Source organism: Stegodyphus dumicola, chromosome 10 (genome assembly GCF_044657685.1).
Source record: "Stegodyphus dumicola isolate Sdum_Otavi_A_Nest chromosome 10, ASM4465768v1".
Lineage (NCBI taxonomy): Eukaryota > Metazoa > Arthropoda > Arachnida > Araneae > Eresidae > Stegodyphus > Stegodyphus dumicola.
In genome coordinates, this window is record NC_140777.1 from 108,445,016 (window position 1) to 108,462,625 (window position 17,610).

The 17,610-nt window shown below is 34.3% G+C and overlaps 1 protein-coding gene across 2 annotated transcripts in view; it reads right to left on the reverse strand.

The window, feature by feature from the left end:
• Window positions 1-2,276: 2,276 nt before the first annotated feature.
• LOC118194048 (deoxycytidylate deaminase) overlaps window positions 2,277-17,610 on the reverse strand; it is a 43,038-nt gene continuing 27,704 nt past the window's right edge. Inside the window, exons 6-7 of one of the 2 annotated variants that reach the window (XM_035365235.2) lie at window positions 14,831-15,050; window positions 2,277-2,543 (exon numbers count right to left, since the gene is read on the reverse strand). In XM_035365235.2, coding sequence (XP_035221126.1) covers window positions 2,465-2,543; window positions 14,831-15,050 — 299 coding nt within the window. In that variant the 3' untranslated portion in view covers window positions 2,277-2,464. The remainder of the gene's footprint in view (window positions 2,544-14,830; window positions 15,051-17,610) is intronic. The other variant, XM_085825377.1, reaches the window with a different exon arrangement.

The following is a 17,610-nucleotide window of genomic DNA, read 5'->3' on the forward strand; positions in this document are numbered from 1 at the left end:
TTTTTATGACAGTATGAGCAAAACTTTTCTCTCTTTGTCTTGGCTTTAAATGCCTTTGAATCTGATGAACTATTTTCAACCCTCTTGTTAAATTCATCAATTAATTTCCCTTTTAAGAATTCTGAATTCAGTTACGATTCTGCTCTGGCTTCAAGAGCCGTAATGAGCGTATAAGAACTAGGCAGTGAACAAAGCATTGCCGGAGCACACTGAGGGGGATATGGCATTTAACCCTTTGCGGCCCAGTGTGTCCTTTCTGGACACACCTAAAAATTCCTTTCTGTACGCACAGAAAAATTGAATGAAAAAGGATTTATAGGTTACTCTGAACCTTCTTTATTTATAGTAGATGGCAGCTCAACACAAATCAGCCCATATATTTTAGCCATGTTTAGTTTTTTAAGACCCTCATTTTTCAAAGAAATCTTCCAGATTTTTTTAGGGTATAAAAGGAATTGTTTGAAAAGAAATTTCTATGTTATTTTTTTGGCTGTATGCTAATCTCCTTATTCTATATTAGTTTCAAATTTCTAATTTGAAATCTTGCCTAAATCAAACGGCAAACCCTAGATTGTACCCAGACCAAGCTCACCGATAATCTAGGACAACTGAGAGTCTGTATTCTTTGTTTCTCCGCATCTCATTGGTCAGTTCATTGACAACAATGCTCGTTTCAGCACTCTTTTCGAAGCTCTATTCAATCAGTGCGTCCACTTTGGGCACACCCACAAAATTAAAAGATAAGTGCTATTTTCACAAAGTTTTACTTGTGTACTCCTCTAGGCCTAATTAGACTACCTACCATTTTTTTTTTTTTTTTTTTAAATTAAAACTCCAACTTTAAAAGGTAGCATGCCAGAACGGGTTAAAGTGCTGTCAAAATTTTTAAAAGCCATTTTATATGATTTATTACAGTCAGATCATTTCAAATTTCTCTTCAGAGTAGTAAGGGTAGCCCAAAGGACATTAGCTCAGAAGGGCTGTTAATTTCGTTTTTGCATGTTGTGGCGTTTTACTTTTCAAATTGTTGCCACCAAATATTATCGTCCTGTATTATAGTTAAAGAAATTAAATAATGAAGAAGCTGCATAAATGTATGTATGTATGTTTCGCGCATTGTAATAAAACAAAGGTACCTAGAGCCATCAAATTTTGAATAAAGTGTGTCTCCACCCGAATACGGGCATCTGTAAGTCCAAATTTGGAATTTGTTTTATTATCTATTTCATTTTTTGTAAAGCATTTATGAGTTTTTGATTAAGAAACTCAACGATTTCAAAGCGAGCAATGGCAACACAGCAAAGGGGAAAAAAAAATATCTCCAGCATGTGAGACTGTATAGGAAATTCTAAAGATATGCTCTTTTAAAATTATTTCAAGATATTGCTGTTCAATTGAATTTTATGTTTTAAGTGTGAAGAATATATTTAATAAATAAGAGTAACACACAAAATGTTAAAGAAAAGCCCTTTCGGGCGTAATATAAATCGGTAATTTCATCGATTTGGAGGGTACCAAGGCCCAAGAATATCTGGAGCCGGTGGTAAAATTACTTTCAATTTTTATGAGCAAATGGACAGAATTTTATTATCCAGAGATGCCATAACAAAAACTCTGATAGCGTTCTACAGCAATAGTAAGCAATGTCAAAAAACATGTAAACAAACGTTAGAAATCTGGCAATCAAATTCATGTTTGGACATCATTCCTCGTAGTGGCTTAAGAATTAAGAGATGGAAGATGATGTGCACCTGAACAGTCCTGAACACGAAACTGCTTCATATCCACTTTTCTCCGTAATACAAAGGGTGCTTGTTCAAAGAACATCTATGTACAATACATATCTTTAGCCTATGCAAAACAGAGTTGCATGTGAATGGGGCTTAATAATACATAGAATTCTCCATTGAAGATTTCTTGGATTTCTTTTGTTACCCTTCTTTGCAAGAACATGTCCCCAAGCACAAGAGCCATAAAAATGAAAGGCATAATACACTGCTTATACATCAGTTTTTGGACTCCAAAGACTGATATATTACTCCAAAAATATTTTTGGTAGTTTGGTGAAAACCATTAATAATTTTGGAAAAGAATTCAAAGATGACTAAGTTCTTTGGGACAAGCACACTTCTCTAGGTTAATTTTATGAAGTGATGAACAACGACAATGGAGATATTCTGTGAAAATGCTACAAAAATTCTGAACTGTCAGCGTAGAATGCTGATGTTAGAAAATTTTGTGCAATGGATTTTAAAAACAAACACATTACACCAAGATGGTAAAAATAATAAAAATGATGTTTAATAAAGTCATTAAAATACATATCTTCAATGAATTAGTGTAAAGATAAAATATAATATACATAACTATTAAACATTTTTAAAAATGAAACTTTTAACAGCTTGTTTAAGACATATAACAATTTGGTAGACAGTGACTTTCAAGACTGTGCTTTGTATTTACTTCACTTTTCAATGAAGACCGGAATTTTTGAAGGTGTCTGAATATCTATCGTCACTTTTTTTACAGATGGTACAAAACGACTGAAAGAAATTAAAATTAGTTTTATTTCACAAACTATAAATCAAACCAAATATAAAGTAATTAAAAAATTTTTTTTTCTTAATCGAAATAAAAACAGAATAGTAAATTAAAAAGTATACTGAAACCACAAAATTAAATGGTTATCATAATATACCTATAGAGAAAACAAATTGTGTCTCTTTTTCAGCAGATCAGTAACAGTATTTTAAGAACCAGTTGTTTTAATTCCAAGTAACTTTTTGGAAATTTATAACTCATTTATACTTAAGAGTATAGTAAGACAGTATTTGTCTTTGCAAAAAACAAATACTGAAAGTCCTCAAACACAATAAAACATGATGTCAACATATCTAGAATCAGTACAAAATCCAAATTGATTTGATATTGGAAAAAAAAAAAAGTTAAACATTAAATAAATTCAAACTATGAGAGATAAAATGACAATGGAGTTTTTTTTTTTTTTTTTTAATAATGATAAAAAAAAGTATTTGTGAAAAACAATTCTATATTTTAAGCACAGCATAAGCATATGATTTTAAATTTTAGAGTATACTTTAGAAGTGATTGTTCATGTTATAATTAGTTAAAATGTTTCATAATAGAAGATGTTCTAATAGCATTAATCTGATTTTTTTACTCAGATATGCAAAGAAATGTTAATGGACAGAGTAGGAACAATTTATTTTTTATTATTCTGTAACCTTATGCTTCATCATTAGGAATACATTCTATGAATTTCTAATTCAGCGATGAAACACTTCAGGATGATGAATTAAAGGCATGTTGCTATTTTTAATAGGAAAATTAGCAAACTAAAACAAAATGCTGGGAAGTTAGAAAAGTTAAAATTTTATCTTATACACTCTTTTTTTCGGGGGGGGGGAATCGAAGCACCAAGAAGGGCTTTTGCGATTGTGACGAAATTCGGTATGCAAAAACATCTTGATCGAACATGCAAATGAACAGGAACTGCGATCATAGCGTGCATTTCTAGTGTGCAATTTGCAAAGTATAAAACCATTAACAGAGGCGGAAAATTTATCTTTTTTTGTTGCTGCCGTTGTATCTCCGTAAAGAAGGAACAAAAGATGCCATTACGACGATATGGAAGACCTTACAGCTAACTAAACGACTTCGAACGTGGTCGCATTGTAGGATTGCGTAAAGCTAGGGTGGTCATACCGAGCAATAGGCTGCCACCTGCAGCATACAGACACAGCTGTGCAAAATTGTTGGCAGCAATGGTTGCTACAAAGAAAATTGCCAACAAAATGATGGCTCTGGAAGGCTAAGCAGGGTTGCCACTCAAACAGGAGAATGAAATTCCCTGACTTTTCCAGGTTTTCCAGGTGTGTTTCAAGAAAATTCCAGTCTATCCGCGTAATGTACGTTGGCTGTGCTAAGAGGTAAATTAATTATGGTATTACTTGTATTGTGTAGCAAATTCACTTAATTATTCAATAACTCCCAGAGGACATTTATTCTTAATTATTCTTGGTATACTTTGTTTGATAATTTTGTTTAGTTTTCCACTTAAGAAACTTAATAAAAGTTAAGATATATATATTGGATAACAAATGTATGTTTTATTCAATTATTACTCATGATCATCACCAGTTCAACACGAGGCTAATCCGGTCCTTATAAATCATAACGCAATGCTAAATAGTTAGGTTAGATTTTAGGTAAATTTAATTTGCATGAGGATGTTCTTAAAAGGCACCTTAACACTTGAAAACACAAATATAATTATAATAGTTGTTGTTTTCTCCACTGAAGATTGAGATTAGAATCTTCCCAATCTGGAATAAAATAAGGCTTTTTTTGCAGACATTCTGCAGCTAAACGAAAGAAAGAAATCTATTTTAATAAATTGAGCTATTTTATATTTATTTCGTAGCATACATAAGGAAAAAATATGTGCATTAAATTTCGTGATGGTATGTCATCATACTGCTATAATTAATTTCAGGATTATGCCAGAGAAAATTTCCTGAAATTTGGAAATATTATTTACTAATAATAAATAAATTTAGAGGGAAGAAGCAACATTAAATTATACGAATAACATAAAAGTAATTACTTAAAAATTGAATTAGAATAATCAACGATATTTTAGCGAATATAGTTATATTACATGGCTAGCCTAGATGACTGATACTATTTTTTTTATTTTACTGCAAAATGGCAAGGTATTTATTAAAAAAAAAAAAAAAAAAAGGTTTAAAAAGATTTTTTTTCTTGGATTTTTCGCAATAATTTAAAAAACGGATTTTCGTAGTTTTTTTTTTCCCTGAAAATAACTAATCCATGAATTAATTTACTTGCGCCAAAAAATATTTTCTTTTCCTTTAGAGTTTAACCACTTTCGCTAAGACTAAACTTCACGGTTGCGGTGCCGTGCGCTACAATATAACAAGCTGTAAAGTATCTCATTTACGCCGCTCCGCATCTGCGAGTGCAATCCAGAGCTGTAACTCGAGAAATAAACAATCTCGTTGTTAGGCGACGTGTGCACCACGTTATTTTCATTTTTGCGATAAATGCTTATCGACGTGGTGTTCACGTCGCTCACGGTTTGAGACAAAAGCATCTTGATGTGTGTGGCACGTCTTTTTAGCGCAAGTGGTTAAAGAAATTTTAAACTATATTCATTTTATGAACTCTTGATAATATGACCTTCGAACTTCGACACCAGTTTCGAGCTTTGGCGACAGATATATCAGACATGCACAGCTGTTTTCCCTCTATGATGGAACGGAGCCACAGCCACGTCTGTTGCAGAGAGGTTTTCCTTCTTTACAATACATATTCTTTGATTCTAACCTCCATGGTACCGTATACTAGGATTAAACCCATTTTGTTTTATACGAGAACAGGTACTTTCTTTAGTTCATGCATTTCACATGCGATTCTCGAAAATATTGGAAACCAAAAGTTGCGGGAAAGTTGCTTTGCCTTTCTAAAAGACAATCAAATTGGAACTGCGAAAATTGGCTCTATGCCAGCTACCCGAATGACACTCACGTGATACATAATTCGCCAAAAAAGTTACCTCTTCCGACGTCGGCGCAAAAATCGCTTCTTTTGGCGGGATCGTTGTATGAACTTCCCTGACTTTTCCAGATTTTGACAAAAATACTTAAATTCCCTGACTTTTCCCTGAATATTTTGGTCAATTTTCGAATTCCCTGACTTTTCCCGGTTCTCCAGGTAGCGTGGCAACCCTGGCTAAGGAGCACAAATGAGAGGCAAAATAGGATAACTGTTCACCAGGCCCGAACCGCCCTAACGGTATCACTGTCGACTATTCAACGCACTACAGCCACGTCTATACCTCCTGTGGTACTGTCCACCATCTCCCGGCGCTTGTCTGAAGTGGGATTACGCTCACAGACGCTTTTAAGACGTTCACCTTCGACCCTACAACATTGGCGGAGTTGTCTAGAGTGGTGTCGCAAACGATCATGGCTGCCATCAGACTGGCATCGTTTAGTGTACAGTGATGAATCCCGCTTCACTCTTGAAACAGATGACCACCCTGTTTGTGTCTGGAGAGGAGACAGCCAATAGTTCCAATCAGCTTTTGTTTTACAAAGGCATACAGTCATAACCCCCGGTGTGGGGCTCTATTTCTTATGACAGCAGGTCATCTTTAGTCATCCTCCATACATCTTTAACAGCTCAATGATATGGTGATACCATCCTGCGGCCAGTTGTATTACCCTTCATGACACGTCATCACGGGGCCATTTTCCAACAAGATAATGCCAGGCCGCTCGCATATCTCTGGATTGCCTTTGTGCAGTTGATACTCTTCCTTGGCCAGCAATGTTACCAGACCTTTTACCAATCGAGCATGTCTGGGGCATAGTACGCCGCCAGATTTGGGCACTACAAAACATCACAGATCTGGAGTGACAACTGATGAATGCCTGGCAGAACATGTTGCAGGATGACATTAGGAACTTCTATCACTCCTTCACTTGACCGGCCAACTACTAATTCAAACATTCAATGGGTGATTGTGAGTCGCAAACAAGTACCTTGATTTTTTAATAATTTTATTATCTGTGTATGAGCTATACACATATTCAATTTCATCAAAAACAACCACTTCCTTCATGGTGCTTCAATTTTCTGCAAAAGAGTGTGTATGTATTAAAATAATTTTAGTAAGTGCACAGTAATAAATATAAATAATACTGTTATGAATTTTGTATTTAGATATTTCTAATAGAATTATAATTAAAATTGTTTTATTTCCCTGTACAATGCAGCATGAAACGTATTTTAAAAGAAAGCTACTTTGGAAAAAGTAAAAATACTACAGCACATGAATTGAATAAAAGTTTATTTCGTAAATTTATATTTAATTAGAATAACTTAATTGACTACTATCTTAGCTGTAGCCGTAACTCTACTCTTCTTCCTTTCCAGAAATATCTTGTGTGACCGATTTTAAAAAAGCTATAAAATGCCAGAGAGAGAGAGAGAGCATTTTAGCTCAGTTGTTTAGTTAAATGCTGTCATTATTGTTGATCGGATTAGCTTTCTATTTAAGGCTGTAGTAGTTTAAAACATAGCTACTGATTATATTGTATGATATTGTGAGAATATCTCTAAGGAAAAATCCACCGTTCTGTTAAACAGTACAAAGTCCAAGATCTGGACCTTAAAGCCACCAACAAAACTGGTTGATGATGCAAAAATTGTCCTGGTTGTACACAACTCTTCGGCTCATACTTCACTTAAAATTTTAGTGAAAGGTAATGTATCCATATTATTCTTTCCACCAAATTGTACATCCATCTATGGCTATCAGAACAGTGTGTGTGCTGAAAATGCAAATATAAAGTAGAATTTTTTAAATCCATGTTACACATCTGGAATTATGGCAAGACTACTCAAGAGTTTTTTAAACATTGTAGTGTAAAACCTGCTTTGTGGAGCATTGCAAGATCGTGGGAGTATGTATCTCCAGATAATTTAAAAACTGCTTGGCAGAATTTAGGGCCAAGCATATTTCATGATGAGGATGATAGCCACGAACGTGAAGGTTTTCGGATATCGCACACCAAAGGTTAAATTTTCAAATTAATGGATTTTTAACAAAATGAATTAAACCAAAGGTTAATTTTTAATGAATAATAATAAATGAAAGTAATAAATGAAGATGATATAAGTTTCTCATTGTGATAACAATGCTCCAATCATCAGTCAATTAACACATGAAGAAAGTGAAAGAGAGGTTATTGAAAATGAAAAAAATTCTATTGACAAGTTAGTTGGCATTCTTGACACAGCAAATACAAGACTTGAACAGCAGGACGTTGCAACTGAACAAGAAATTATACCTGTCTGTAGAACTGAAAAGAAAGTATAAGCGCAAAAGACGAAACGACTTGAACAATTTACATTCAAAGAAATGTTTAATAAAGCAAACAAATATTTTTGCAAATTTGGATACCCTTTAGATCATAGATGCTTCATTATTTCGTAAATCACGATCTTATATTTTCAATTTTATAATTTCTACATGCTATCTTACTGCATTTAAACTGATGATCTAATATCCGGAAATGAAGAAGTCCCGACGAGTCTGGATCTCGGACTTTGTCCTGTACTTATTTTGATTAGAATAATCAGACTTGTGCATTCAATCTATTACGAATCCGTACACATGTAACAATTTTTGGTGTCAGAAGTGGGATTGAATGCCAATAACAAGAGCAATGGAAGAGCAGTTAAGACAGTTGATGCTGCATTTAAAGAAGAAATGAAAAATTTTGTTGAGGAAGAGATGAAAGCTAGTCAAGTATCAGTTAAAGGAAAGATAGAAGCTGGTCAAAAATTAGTTAGAGAGGAGATGAAAGGCATTCAAGAAAGATTGAAGCAGGTCAAGAAAAAATAAAAAGGGAAATTACCTGCATCACAGAAAACAAATTTGAAGCTACGAAAAACAGAAAAGATGTGGTTGAAAATAAATTGGACAAATTGAAGAAAATGTTTCTTCTGTCAAAAAACAAATAGAAGAGAGGGAGTCTGCCCTGTAACAACAAATTGATGACAGGGTTCCTGCATTCGCCAAGAAGTTGATACCTTAAAGAAATTTGTAGGAACGGCTGGAAGCAATTCTGATGGTTTTAAACTTTTACACATGCGTGCTCGTTCGCCCCTGAAGTTATTCACATATGATGAGAAGACCTCTTGGCAAGTATATAAAACACTATTTTCTATGGTGGCAGAAGTGAATGGATGGAATCTAAGCTAAGGCCTGTCATCTTGTCGCTTCTTTGAGAGCAGATGCAGTGGATATCCTTCAGACTCTTCCTGAAAACAAAAGTCTTAGATGTCGAAGCTCTGTCTGGCGCGATCGAGCCGCACTTTGGGGAGAAGTGTTTAAAAGACTACAGCAGGCTACAATTAAAATCCTGTCAACAAACGCCCAAGGAAACTCTACAGGAATGTCTGCTAATGTTGAAAGGCTGTCTCATCTCGCCTTTTCGGAGTACCCAACAGAAACAAGGGAAATCCTGTCCCTGCAATACTTCATCGACGGCATCTGTGATCTTGAAATACACAAAGCTCTGCAAATGGTGGATGTCAAACATTTAAAACGCGCTCTAGTGTACGCCATGAAATTCGAGGCAGCCCAAAAAGCAACTCGTAGAGACTGCCACCCAATCAGAACTGCTCTAGTCCATTAGCCAGAGGATCAAAGGGCTGCTCATCTAGACGATTTAACCAGACAACTGAATGCCTTGAGATGGAATATTGGTGACAAGAAAGCTAACCTAAAGTGTTGGAACTCTGCTGGTGAAAGTCACATTTGACGGAGCTGCAGAACACCCCAGGGCATGGAAGTTGAGACAATGCCTATCAAGAAAAGAGGGAAACTAATTAGTGGCATCTTACAGGGCAGTTGCCAGAAAATGAAAATTCCCGTTTTAAAGCACTTCAGGTTTCTGCAGTGAATGGCAGCAGTAATGGACTTTTCATAATGGAGTTCCTTTCAGTATGACCAGCGACACAGGAGCCAATGTTACCATCATTCAAAAATATCATCAGATGCAACTGAAAGGTTATCTCATCTGGACGTCACCCTGCATTACCCTACAGATTGTGTCTAATGATAAAATCAACATTGATGGAAAATTAAACATTAAAATAACATTTGGAAGTGCTGCCTACCATCACACAGCATATGTGGCAGAGCTTACAGATGCTTGCATACTTGGATTGGACTTTCTAAGGAAATACAATTTTTCCTTAGACTTTAAAAATAACGAACTGCGTTCTGTCTCTGAGGACATAGCCCTATTCAGATTTAATGATGAAGGAGTGAAATCTATCCACAAAATCATAGCTCAAGACAATATAACAATACCAGAAAAAACAGAATTTTTACTTCCTGGATCTGTAGACGAAAATAGAAATTTCTGCTACGGCATCATAGCATATACAAGAACTGTAACAGCCAGAAAGCAGTACTAGAAACCACAGCACCTCGTTGACCCATCGAGTATGTGAGGATGCATTTAAGAACCTGGAGGAAGCTTTAACATCTGCTCCAATCCTGACACAACCTTCAACTTGACAAACCATTTATTCTCGACATGGATGTGAGCAACGAAAGTGTCGGAACTGTTTTGTTCCAAGAATGCATTTTGGCTTACTGGAGCAAGTGCTGCCTAAACCGAATTACTGTGGAGTACTAAGAGGAATTACTGTTCCACCAGGAAAAAGTTGCTCGTCATAGTTAAAGCAGTACAACATTTCCATCATTATCTCTAAGGCAGAAAATTCCTACTCAGCATGGATTATGTATCATTGACCTGGCTTTAAGATTTCAAGAATCCTGAGGGTCAAATAGACAGGTGGATACAGAGACTCCAGGAATATGACATCACTATGTCATCGGAAGGGATCATCACACAGAAACGCCGACGCCCTGTCTAGAAGACCTTGCCAGGAAAGCTACCGATATTGCTCCAGGGTTGAAGCGAAATACGAACTGCTTAATCCATCGCACGACAAATTACAACATCAACGGCTGATCAAGACCCATGGAGTGACAAAGAAGTCAGGAAAGACCAGCTGGGAGAGGGCAATATTAAACTCATAATTGATTTAATGGTGTCCTCAAACAGAAAACCTACCTGGCAGGACATTTCAATTTATAGTCCGACGACAAAACAATACTGTGTTCTCTGGAATTCACTCCCCATTCCAAATGGCGTCTTGTACCGAAAATTCAAATCAGATGATGAGAAGGTGTTCCGATGGCAGCTGATACTTCCTAGATCTTGAATATCCTTAAAGAATTACATAGCAGCCTACAGTAGGCCCCTCTGGAATAATGGAATCCATAAGTGCTTCTACTGGATTAATGGAGAGGATGATGTGCAAAAGTGGTCCCAATCTTGCGATGCCTGTGAAGGTCAGAAAGGACCAAAGAAACACAGCCGAGGCAGCCTTTTGAACATATCGCCTTTGACATCTTGGAGCCTCTGCCACGAACTGCTGATGGCAACAAATTCCACCTTGCTGTCATTGATTACTTCACCAAGTGGCCTGAAGGATATCCTATTCCTGATTAAGAGGCTGTCACAGTAGCAAATGTAATGATACAACACTGGATTTCCAGGTTCGGAGTACCTCTTTGGTTACATTCCGATCAAGGACGGAATTTTACCTAGGCTGTAATTAAAGAACTCTGCAAGCTATTCGGCATTGACACAATCCAAACAACACCTTTACATCCTCAGTCAGACGGCATGTTAGAGGGCTTTAATCGAAGCATTCTTAATTATTCTAGAAACCAACAGGACTAGGACAAGAAGTTACCACTGTTTTTACTGGCTTACTGCAGTGCTATCTACGACCCTACCCATCTCAGATGCTCTTTGGTGATGACCTATGTCTGCTGTGTAATCTCTTCTTTGGTCGCCCTCCGGATGCGCCTGAGGATGCTCCATACATGCCTGAGGAATACATCCAAGATCTCCAGGCCCAGTTTGAAGTGATGCACAAGTTTGCATGATAGTGGGTCAACTTGGCGACGAAGAAGATGAAGACCCGATACGACATGATAGCGCATAATGATAGGACATTAATTCAACGAAGGAGATAAGGTGCGGTTGTGGAATCAGATTCGACGGAAAAGACTGTTCTAAACTACAGTCACCTTGGGATGGTTTTAACACAGTCCTAAACAGCTAAATGACGTTGTAGTTCGGATCCAGAGAACTTTAGGCTTAGAATAGTTAGATCCAGAGAACTTTAGGCTTAGTTCGGATCCAGAGAACTTTAGGCTTAGAATTTGATGAATAAGTCATCAAATTCTAAGCCTAAAGTTTTTCATTAGTATAGGCCAGCTCCTTACTATGACCAAACTACATAGTGTATATAATAAAAATAGCAAAAGACCATGGTCCTTTTTGTTTCTAAATTTGTAAAATTTGTGCGCTCGTTTATTGATTTAGTATTTAATTTGTGTTATGTTACTTATCATAATTACTGTTTATGTTGTTTGTTATTGTATTGTAACGTGTATTATTACATTGATGCTTTAATTATAAGTATGGCTTCCTGCCCTGGGATTGTACTGCCCAGGATGTGCAGTCTTTGGGAAGGGGGCAGTGTTATGAATTTTGTATTTAGATAGATATTTTTAGTATAATTATAATTAAAATTGTTTTATTTTCCCGTGCAATGCAGAACGAGATATTTAAGAGAAAGCTATGTCAGAAAAAGTAAAAATATAGGAGCAGAAGCATTTAACATTGAATAAAAGTTTATCTTGGTAATTTATATTTAATTTGTATAAATGTAATTGACAATTATGTTAGCTATAACTGTAATTCTACCAGGGTTGCTACTCAAACAAGAGAATGAAATTCCCTGACTTTTCCAGGTATGTTTCGAGAAAATTCCAGACTATCCGCGTAATGTACGTTGGCTGGGCTAAGAGGTAAATTAATTATGGTATTACTTGTACTGTGTAGCAAATTCACTTAATTATTCAATAAATCGCAGAGGACATTTATTCTTAATTATTCTTGGTACACTTTGTTTGATAATTTTGTTTACTTTTCCGCTTAAAAAACTTAATAAAATTTAAAATATATACATTGGATAACAACTGTACATTTTATTTAATTATTATTCATGATTATCCCCAGTTCAACACGAGGCTAATCCGGTTCTTAGAAATCACAATGCAATGGTAAAAGTTAGGTTAGATTTTAGGTAAATTTAATTTGTGTGAGGTGTATTCTTAAAAGGCACCTTAACACTTGAAAACACAAATATTATTATAATAGGAGTTGTTTTCTCCACTGAAGATTGAGATTAGAATCTGCCAAATCTGGAATAAAATAAGGCTTTTTTTTGCAGACATTCTGCAGCTAAACGAATGAAAGAAATCTATTTAATGATATTTTTTTACTAAATTGAGGTATTTTATATTTGTTTCGCAGCATACATAAAGAAAAAATATGTGCATTAAATTTCGTGATGTCATCATACTGTTAGAATTAATTTCAGGATTATGCGAGAGAAAATTTCCTGAAATTTGGAAATATTATTTACTAATGATAAATAAATTTAGAGGGAAGAAGCAACATTAAATGATATGAATAACATAAAAATAAAGATAATTACTTAAAAATTTAATTAGAATAATCAACGATATTTTAGTGAATATAGTTATATCACTTGGTTATCCTAGATGATTGATTACTATTTTTTTATTTTACTGCAAAATGACAAGGTATTTATTAAAAAGAAAAGAAAAAAAAAAAAAGATTTTGCGGTAAAACCCTAGTATACGATGCGGCCTTCGCATGATTTTGAAAATTGTCACCAAGAACAAAATGACCCGTTTACTGCTCATCATCATGTTGCCAAATCCCTCTGTACCATACATGGAGATTATTCTAACCAAAGAACGTCTATGTAAAAAGCGGAGGGAAAATTTGCCAAGGGATTTGGCGACGGAACCTGGCGGACAGAATTTCATTCTCCGCGATGTGTACAGGAAATTGAGAAACACGTGTTAAGAAGAAACGTTCTTTAACAAAAAAAGAAAACTACGAAAATCCGTTTTTAAATTATTGCGAAAAATCCAAGAAGAAACGTTTTATCAAAGAACGTTTTTTCTTGGATTTTTCGCAATAATTTTAAAAAGTGGATTTTCGTAGATTCCCCCCCCTCAAAATAACTAATCCATGAGTTAATTTACTTGCGGCAAAAAATATTTTCTTTTCCTTTAGAGTTTACAGAAATTTTAAACGACATTCATTTTATGAACTCTTGATAACGTGACCTTCGAACTTCGACACTGGTTTCGAGCTTTGGCGCATGCACAGCTGTTTCCCGCTATGATGGAACGGAGCCACGTCTGTTGCAGAGAGGTTTTCCTTCTTTACAATACATATTTTTTGATTCTAACCTTCATGGTACCGTATACTAGGATTAAACCCATTTTGTTTTATACGAGAACAGGTACTTTCTTTAGTTCACGCACTGCACATGCGATTCTCGAGGTTACTGGAAACCAAAAGTTGCGGGAAACTTGCTTTGCCTTTCTAAAAAGACAATCAAATTGGAGCTGCGAAAACTGGCTCTATGCCAGCTGCCTGAATAACACTCACGTGATACACAATTCGCCAAAAAAGTTATCTCTTCCGACGTCGGTGCAAAACTCGCCTTTTTTGGCGGGATCGTTGTATGAAATTCCCTGACTTTTCCAGATTTTGACTAAAACACTTAAATTCCCTGACTTTTTCTGGTTTTCCAGTTAGCATGGCAACCCTGTTCTACTCTTTTTGCTTGCGAGAAATTGCTAGAAGTATCTCGCACAGTCAATTTTAAAAAAAAGCTATAAAATGCCAGAAAGAGAACATCTCAGCTCAGTTGTTTTGCTAGCTGCTTTTCTTATTGTTGATTGGATTAGCTTTCTCTGTGCTGTGGATTGTGTTCTATTTAACATTTTAGTAGTTTAAAGTATAGCTACTGATTACATTGTGTGATATTATGACATTGTATGAATATCTTTGAGGAAAAATTCAGCGTTCTGGCATATTTATTTTGATTAGAAAAAATTTCATTAACCTTCTATTGGACTTGTGCATTCAATCTATTACGAACCAGTGCGCACCCAACAATACTATTTGCGTGAAATCATGAATTCTTTTTTCTTGATTTTATTAGACAGAGCATCAGAAACATGCATCAAAAATAATTTGAGAATCACTGAAATGTAATAAATTTTACATACCAATGTGTTACTCCTGAACAATCAAACATCTTTCTTGATGGATAAGTCTCATCATAAATCCCAAACACTAATTTTGGATCCATATACATTACTTTTTTAATACCAGATTGAATGATTAGTTTAGCACATTCTGGACATGGAAACTTGTTTACGTATATGATACAGTCACTAAGATTTCTTCCTATACAATTCATAATTGCATTCATTTCAGCATGGCAAACTGGGGGGGGAAAAAAATAAAAATAAAAAATAAAAAAATATAATTATTATTATTTGGGTAATGCTAGATTAAAAACTGCTAACCTGAAACAGAATATTTAAAAGGCTTCGAACAACATATTATACACATGTATGATATAAAGTATGCAGCAGTTATTCATTGCCAAGATTGGAATATAGCTCTAAGGAATTAAAATATCTATTATGTCTTTACAAAATTTACACTTTTAGAATCTTTTAGGATTTAATTAAATCTTACAAAAAAAAAAAAAAGTTTAACAATAACTGGATTTGCCATCCAATCATTTTCAATTTGTGCCATTCAATCAACACAAACAAAAGTCAGAAAAAAAATAACCAACATTTTGTAGTTCTTTTCAGTGAAAAGTCTCATTAAAAATCTTCAATGAATAAAAACTTCAGGATTCAATGTTCACCCTCATTTTTTACAAATGGCTGTTAACAAAATACTTGAGCTATTATTTTTCATTAAGCATTTAGTTACTCAGTTTGTAATACAAGTAACCAGTTCAAGCAGCTTCAACAGGTCACTGGGTTGATATCAAATAATATCCATCTTGCGAATGTTGAGCAGCTCCTAGCTTTTAAAGCATAATTTCCACTTCAAAGCTGAAGTGGAAACAAATTACAGCTGTTGCACTAAGATTTTGAAATCAAGGTTTGTACACATTTCTGCACGCAGAAATTAAGTATTTTTAAGGACCATTAATCGAAAAAATTATGGATCTATGAGTAAATGGGAGCTGAATAAATTCAATTAAAAATATTATTTATGCCTGAATTTCACTTTTGTAATACCATCCTAAAAATAAAATAGATTTCTAAGTAGTATGCATTATTACTAAACATGAATTAATTAACATAATTATAAGTTTGAGAATAAAATAAACTATAAGCAATTTATCAAGTAGCATTAAATATCTTACACTTATAATAGATGGACATATTATTTGAAAGAAGATAAGTGACATTTACATTTTACTAATAGTTAGCTTTATGTTGATTTTTTTTTTATGTCTCATCTTGCCACATATTTGGTCAGTCTAGAGGTTTAGTAAATAGCAGGTAGATTTTATGTCAAATGGCATACGTTAAAATGAGAAGTAAAATCATAATCATCATGATTCATAACAAAAGATTGAATCTTGTCACCGCTGCTGCTTATCTAGAGAGAGATCTGCTGATTAGAACAGTTCACCTGATCTAGACACGGTTGGCAAGTGTTGAAAGTTAGCCAGGCGCTATTTGATGCAGGTTAGTGTCGTAGGTTCGTGTAGAGTTCCAGTAAACTGCATATATTAAAAATATATTAACTGGGTTACCAGGCGTTGTAACCCAGTTAATATACTTTAAGGTTCCAATAAGCCATTAAAGCACTAGAGGTGATAAGTTATTTTGTATTTTAAATCTCATTAGATGCAAAGAATAAGTTTTACTTGAATTTTTACATCTTTGTATTTTATCTTGTGACCACAGTGAGTATTAATGAAAGGCAATAACTTGCCTTAATATGTAGAGATAATTTTTAAGGGTAAGCATTTAGTTATAAATAATTAAATTAGGTAGTTTGATAACCTTAGTTATTATCGATTTACATGGCAACTATTAAATTTTATTTTTAACGATATTTGTTAAAAAAGACCTATTAAAATCAAAATCTAATAAACTTTCACAGTTTAAAATACATCTAATTTATGACATTGATTCTTAAATGATATTAGGATAATTACACATTAAAAGCTACAAACATTTATGTTTTGTAACAACAACACTCAACAAAATATTTATCAGTCATTTTAATTTGAAGCCTTCCCAAACATTTTGGCTAGTTTATATTGATTTACTTCTCTTTAAGCATCTTTTCTAACAATTAGAAATTTGTCTCAATATGCAAACTAATGCTCTCGCTAGTTTCTGCGTGCTTTATCTCCTAATTTGTCAACCTCTCCACAATGTTAGGGTTTACTTGATCTGGTAAGAGTTAAACAGTCCAACCCCCCTCCCCGACAGACGTGAAGCATATTAATTGCTATGTCTGACAATAACTACAATATCAGACAAAGGTTTAAATAAGTCTCTTATTTAAAAAGAACTTAGAACATAAAAGCATGTTCTGACACTAACAAAATCAAATACAGCTCACGGTGACGTAATTAAACAAGAACAATCAAATTCAAACTAAAAATGTGGAGTAGTGGTCAAAGATTCTACAATTTAATTTTAATTTAATCTGGCTCAGTAACTCTATCATATGAGGAAATAGAAATGTGAAATTATAGTAAAGGCTGAAATAATAAACAATTGAGTAATTTACATAATAATAACTGCACATATCTCCGAAGAATAATTTTCTTTATGTATTCAGTTTCTTTCTTCAACACATTTCTTTTTCATTTTAGAATTTTTGGATTTAATTAAGGATTATGTTATTCTAAAAAACACTAAATGCATTTAGATTTATAGAAAAAGCGGCTAAGTAACATGAACATTTAGAAAAAATATGAAATATATATGGTAAAGGCCGGTTACAGAGCTGATGT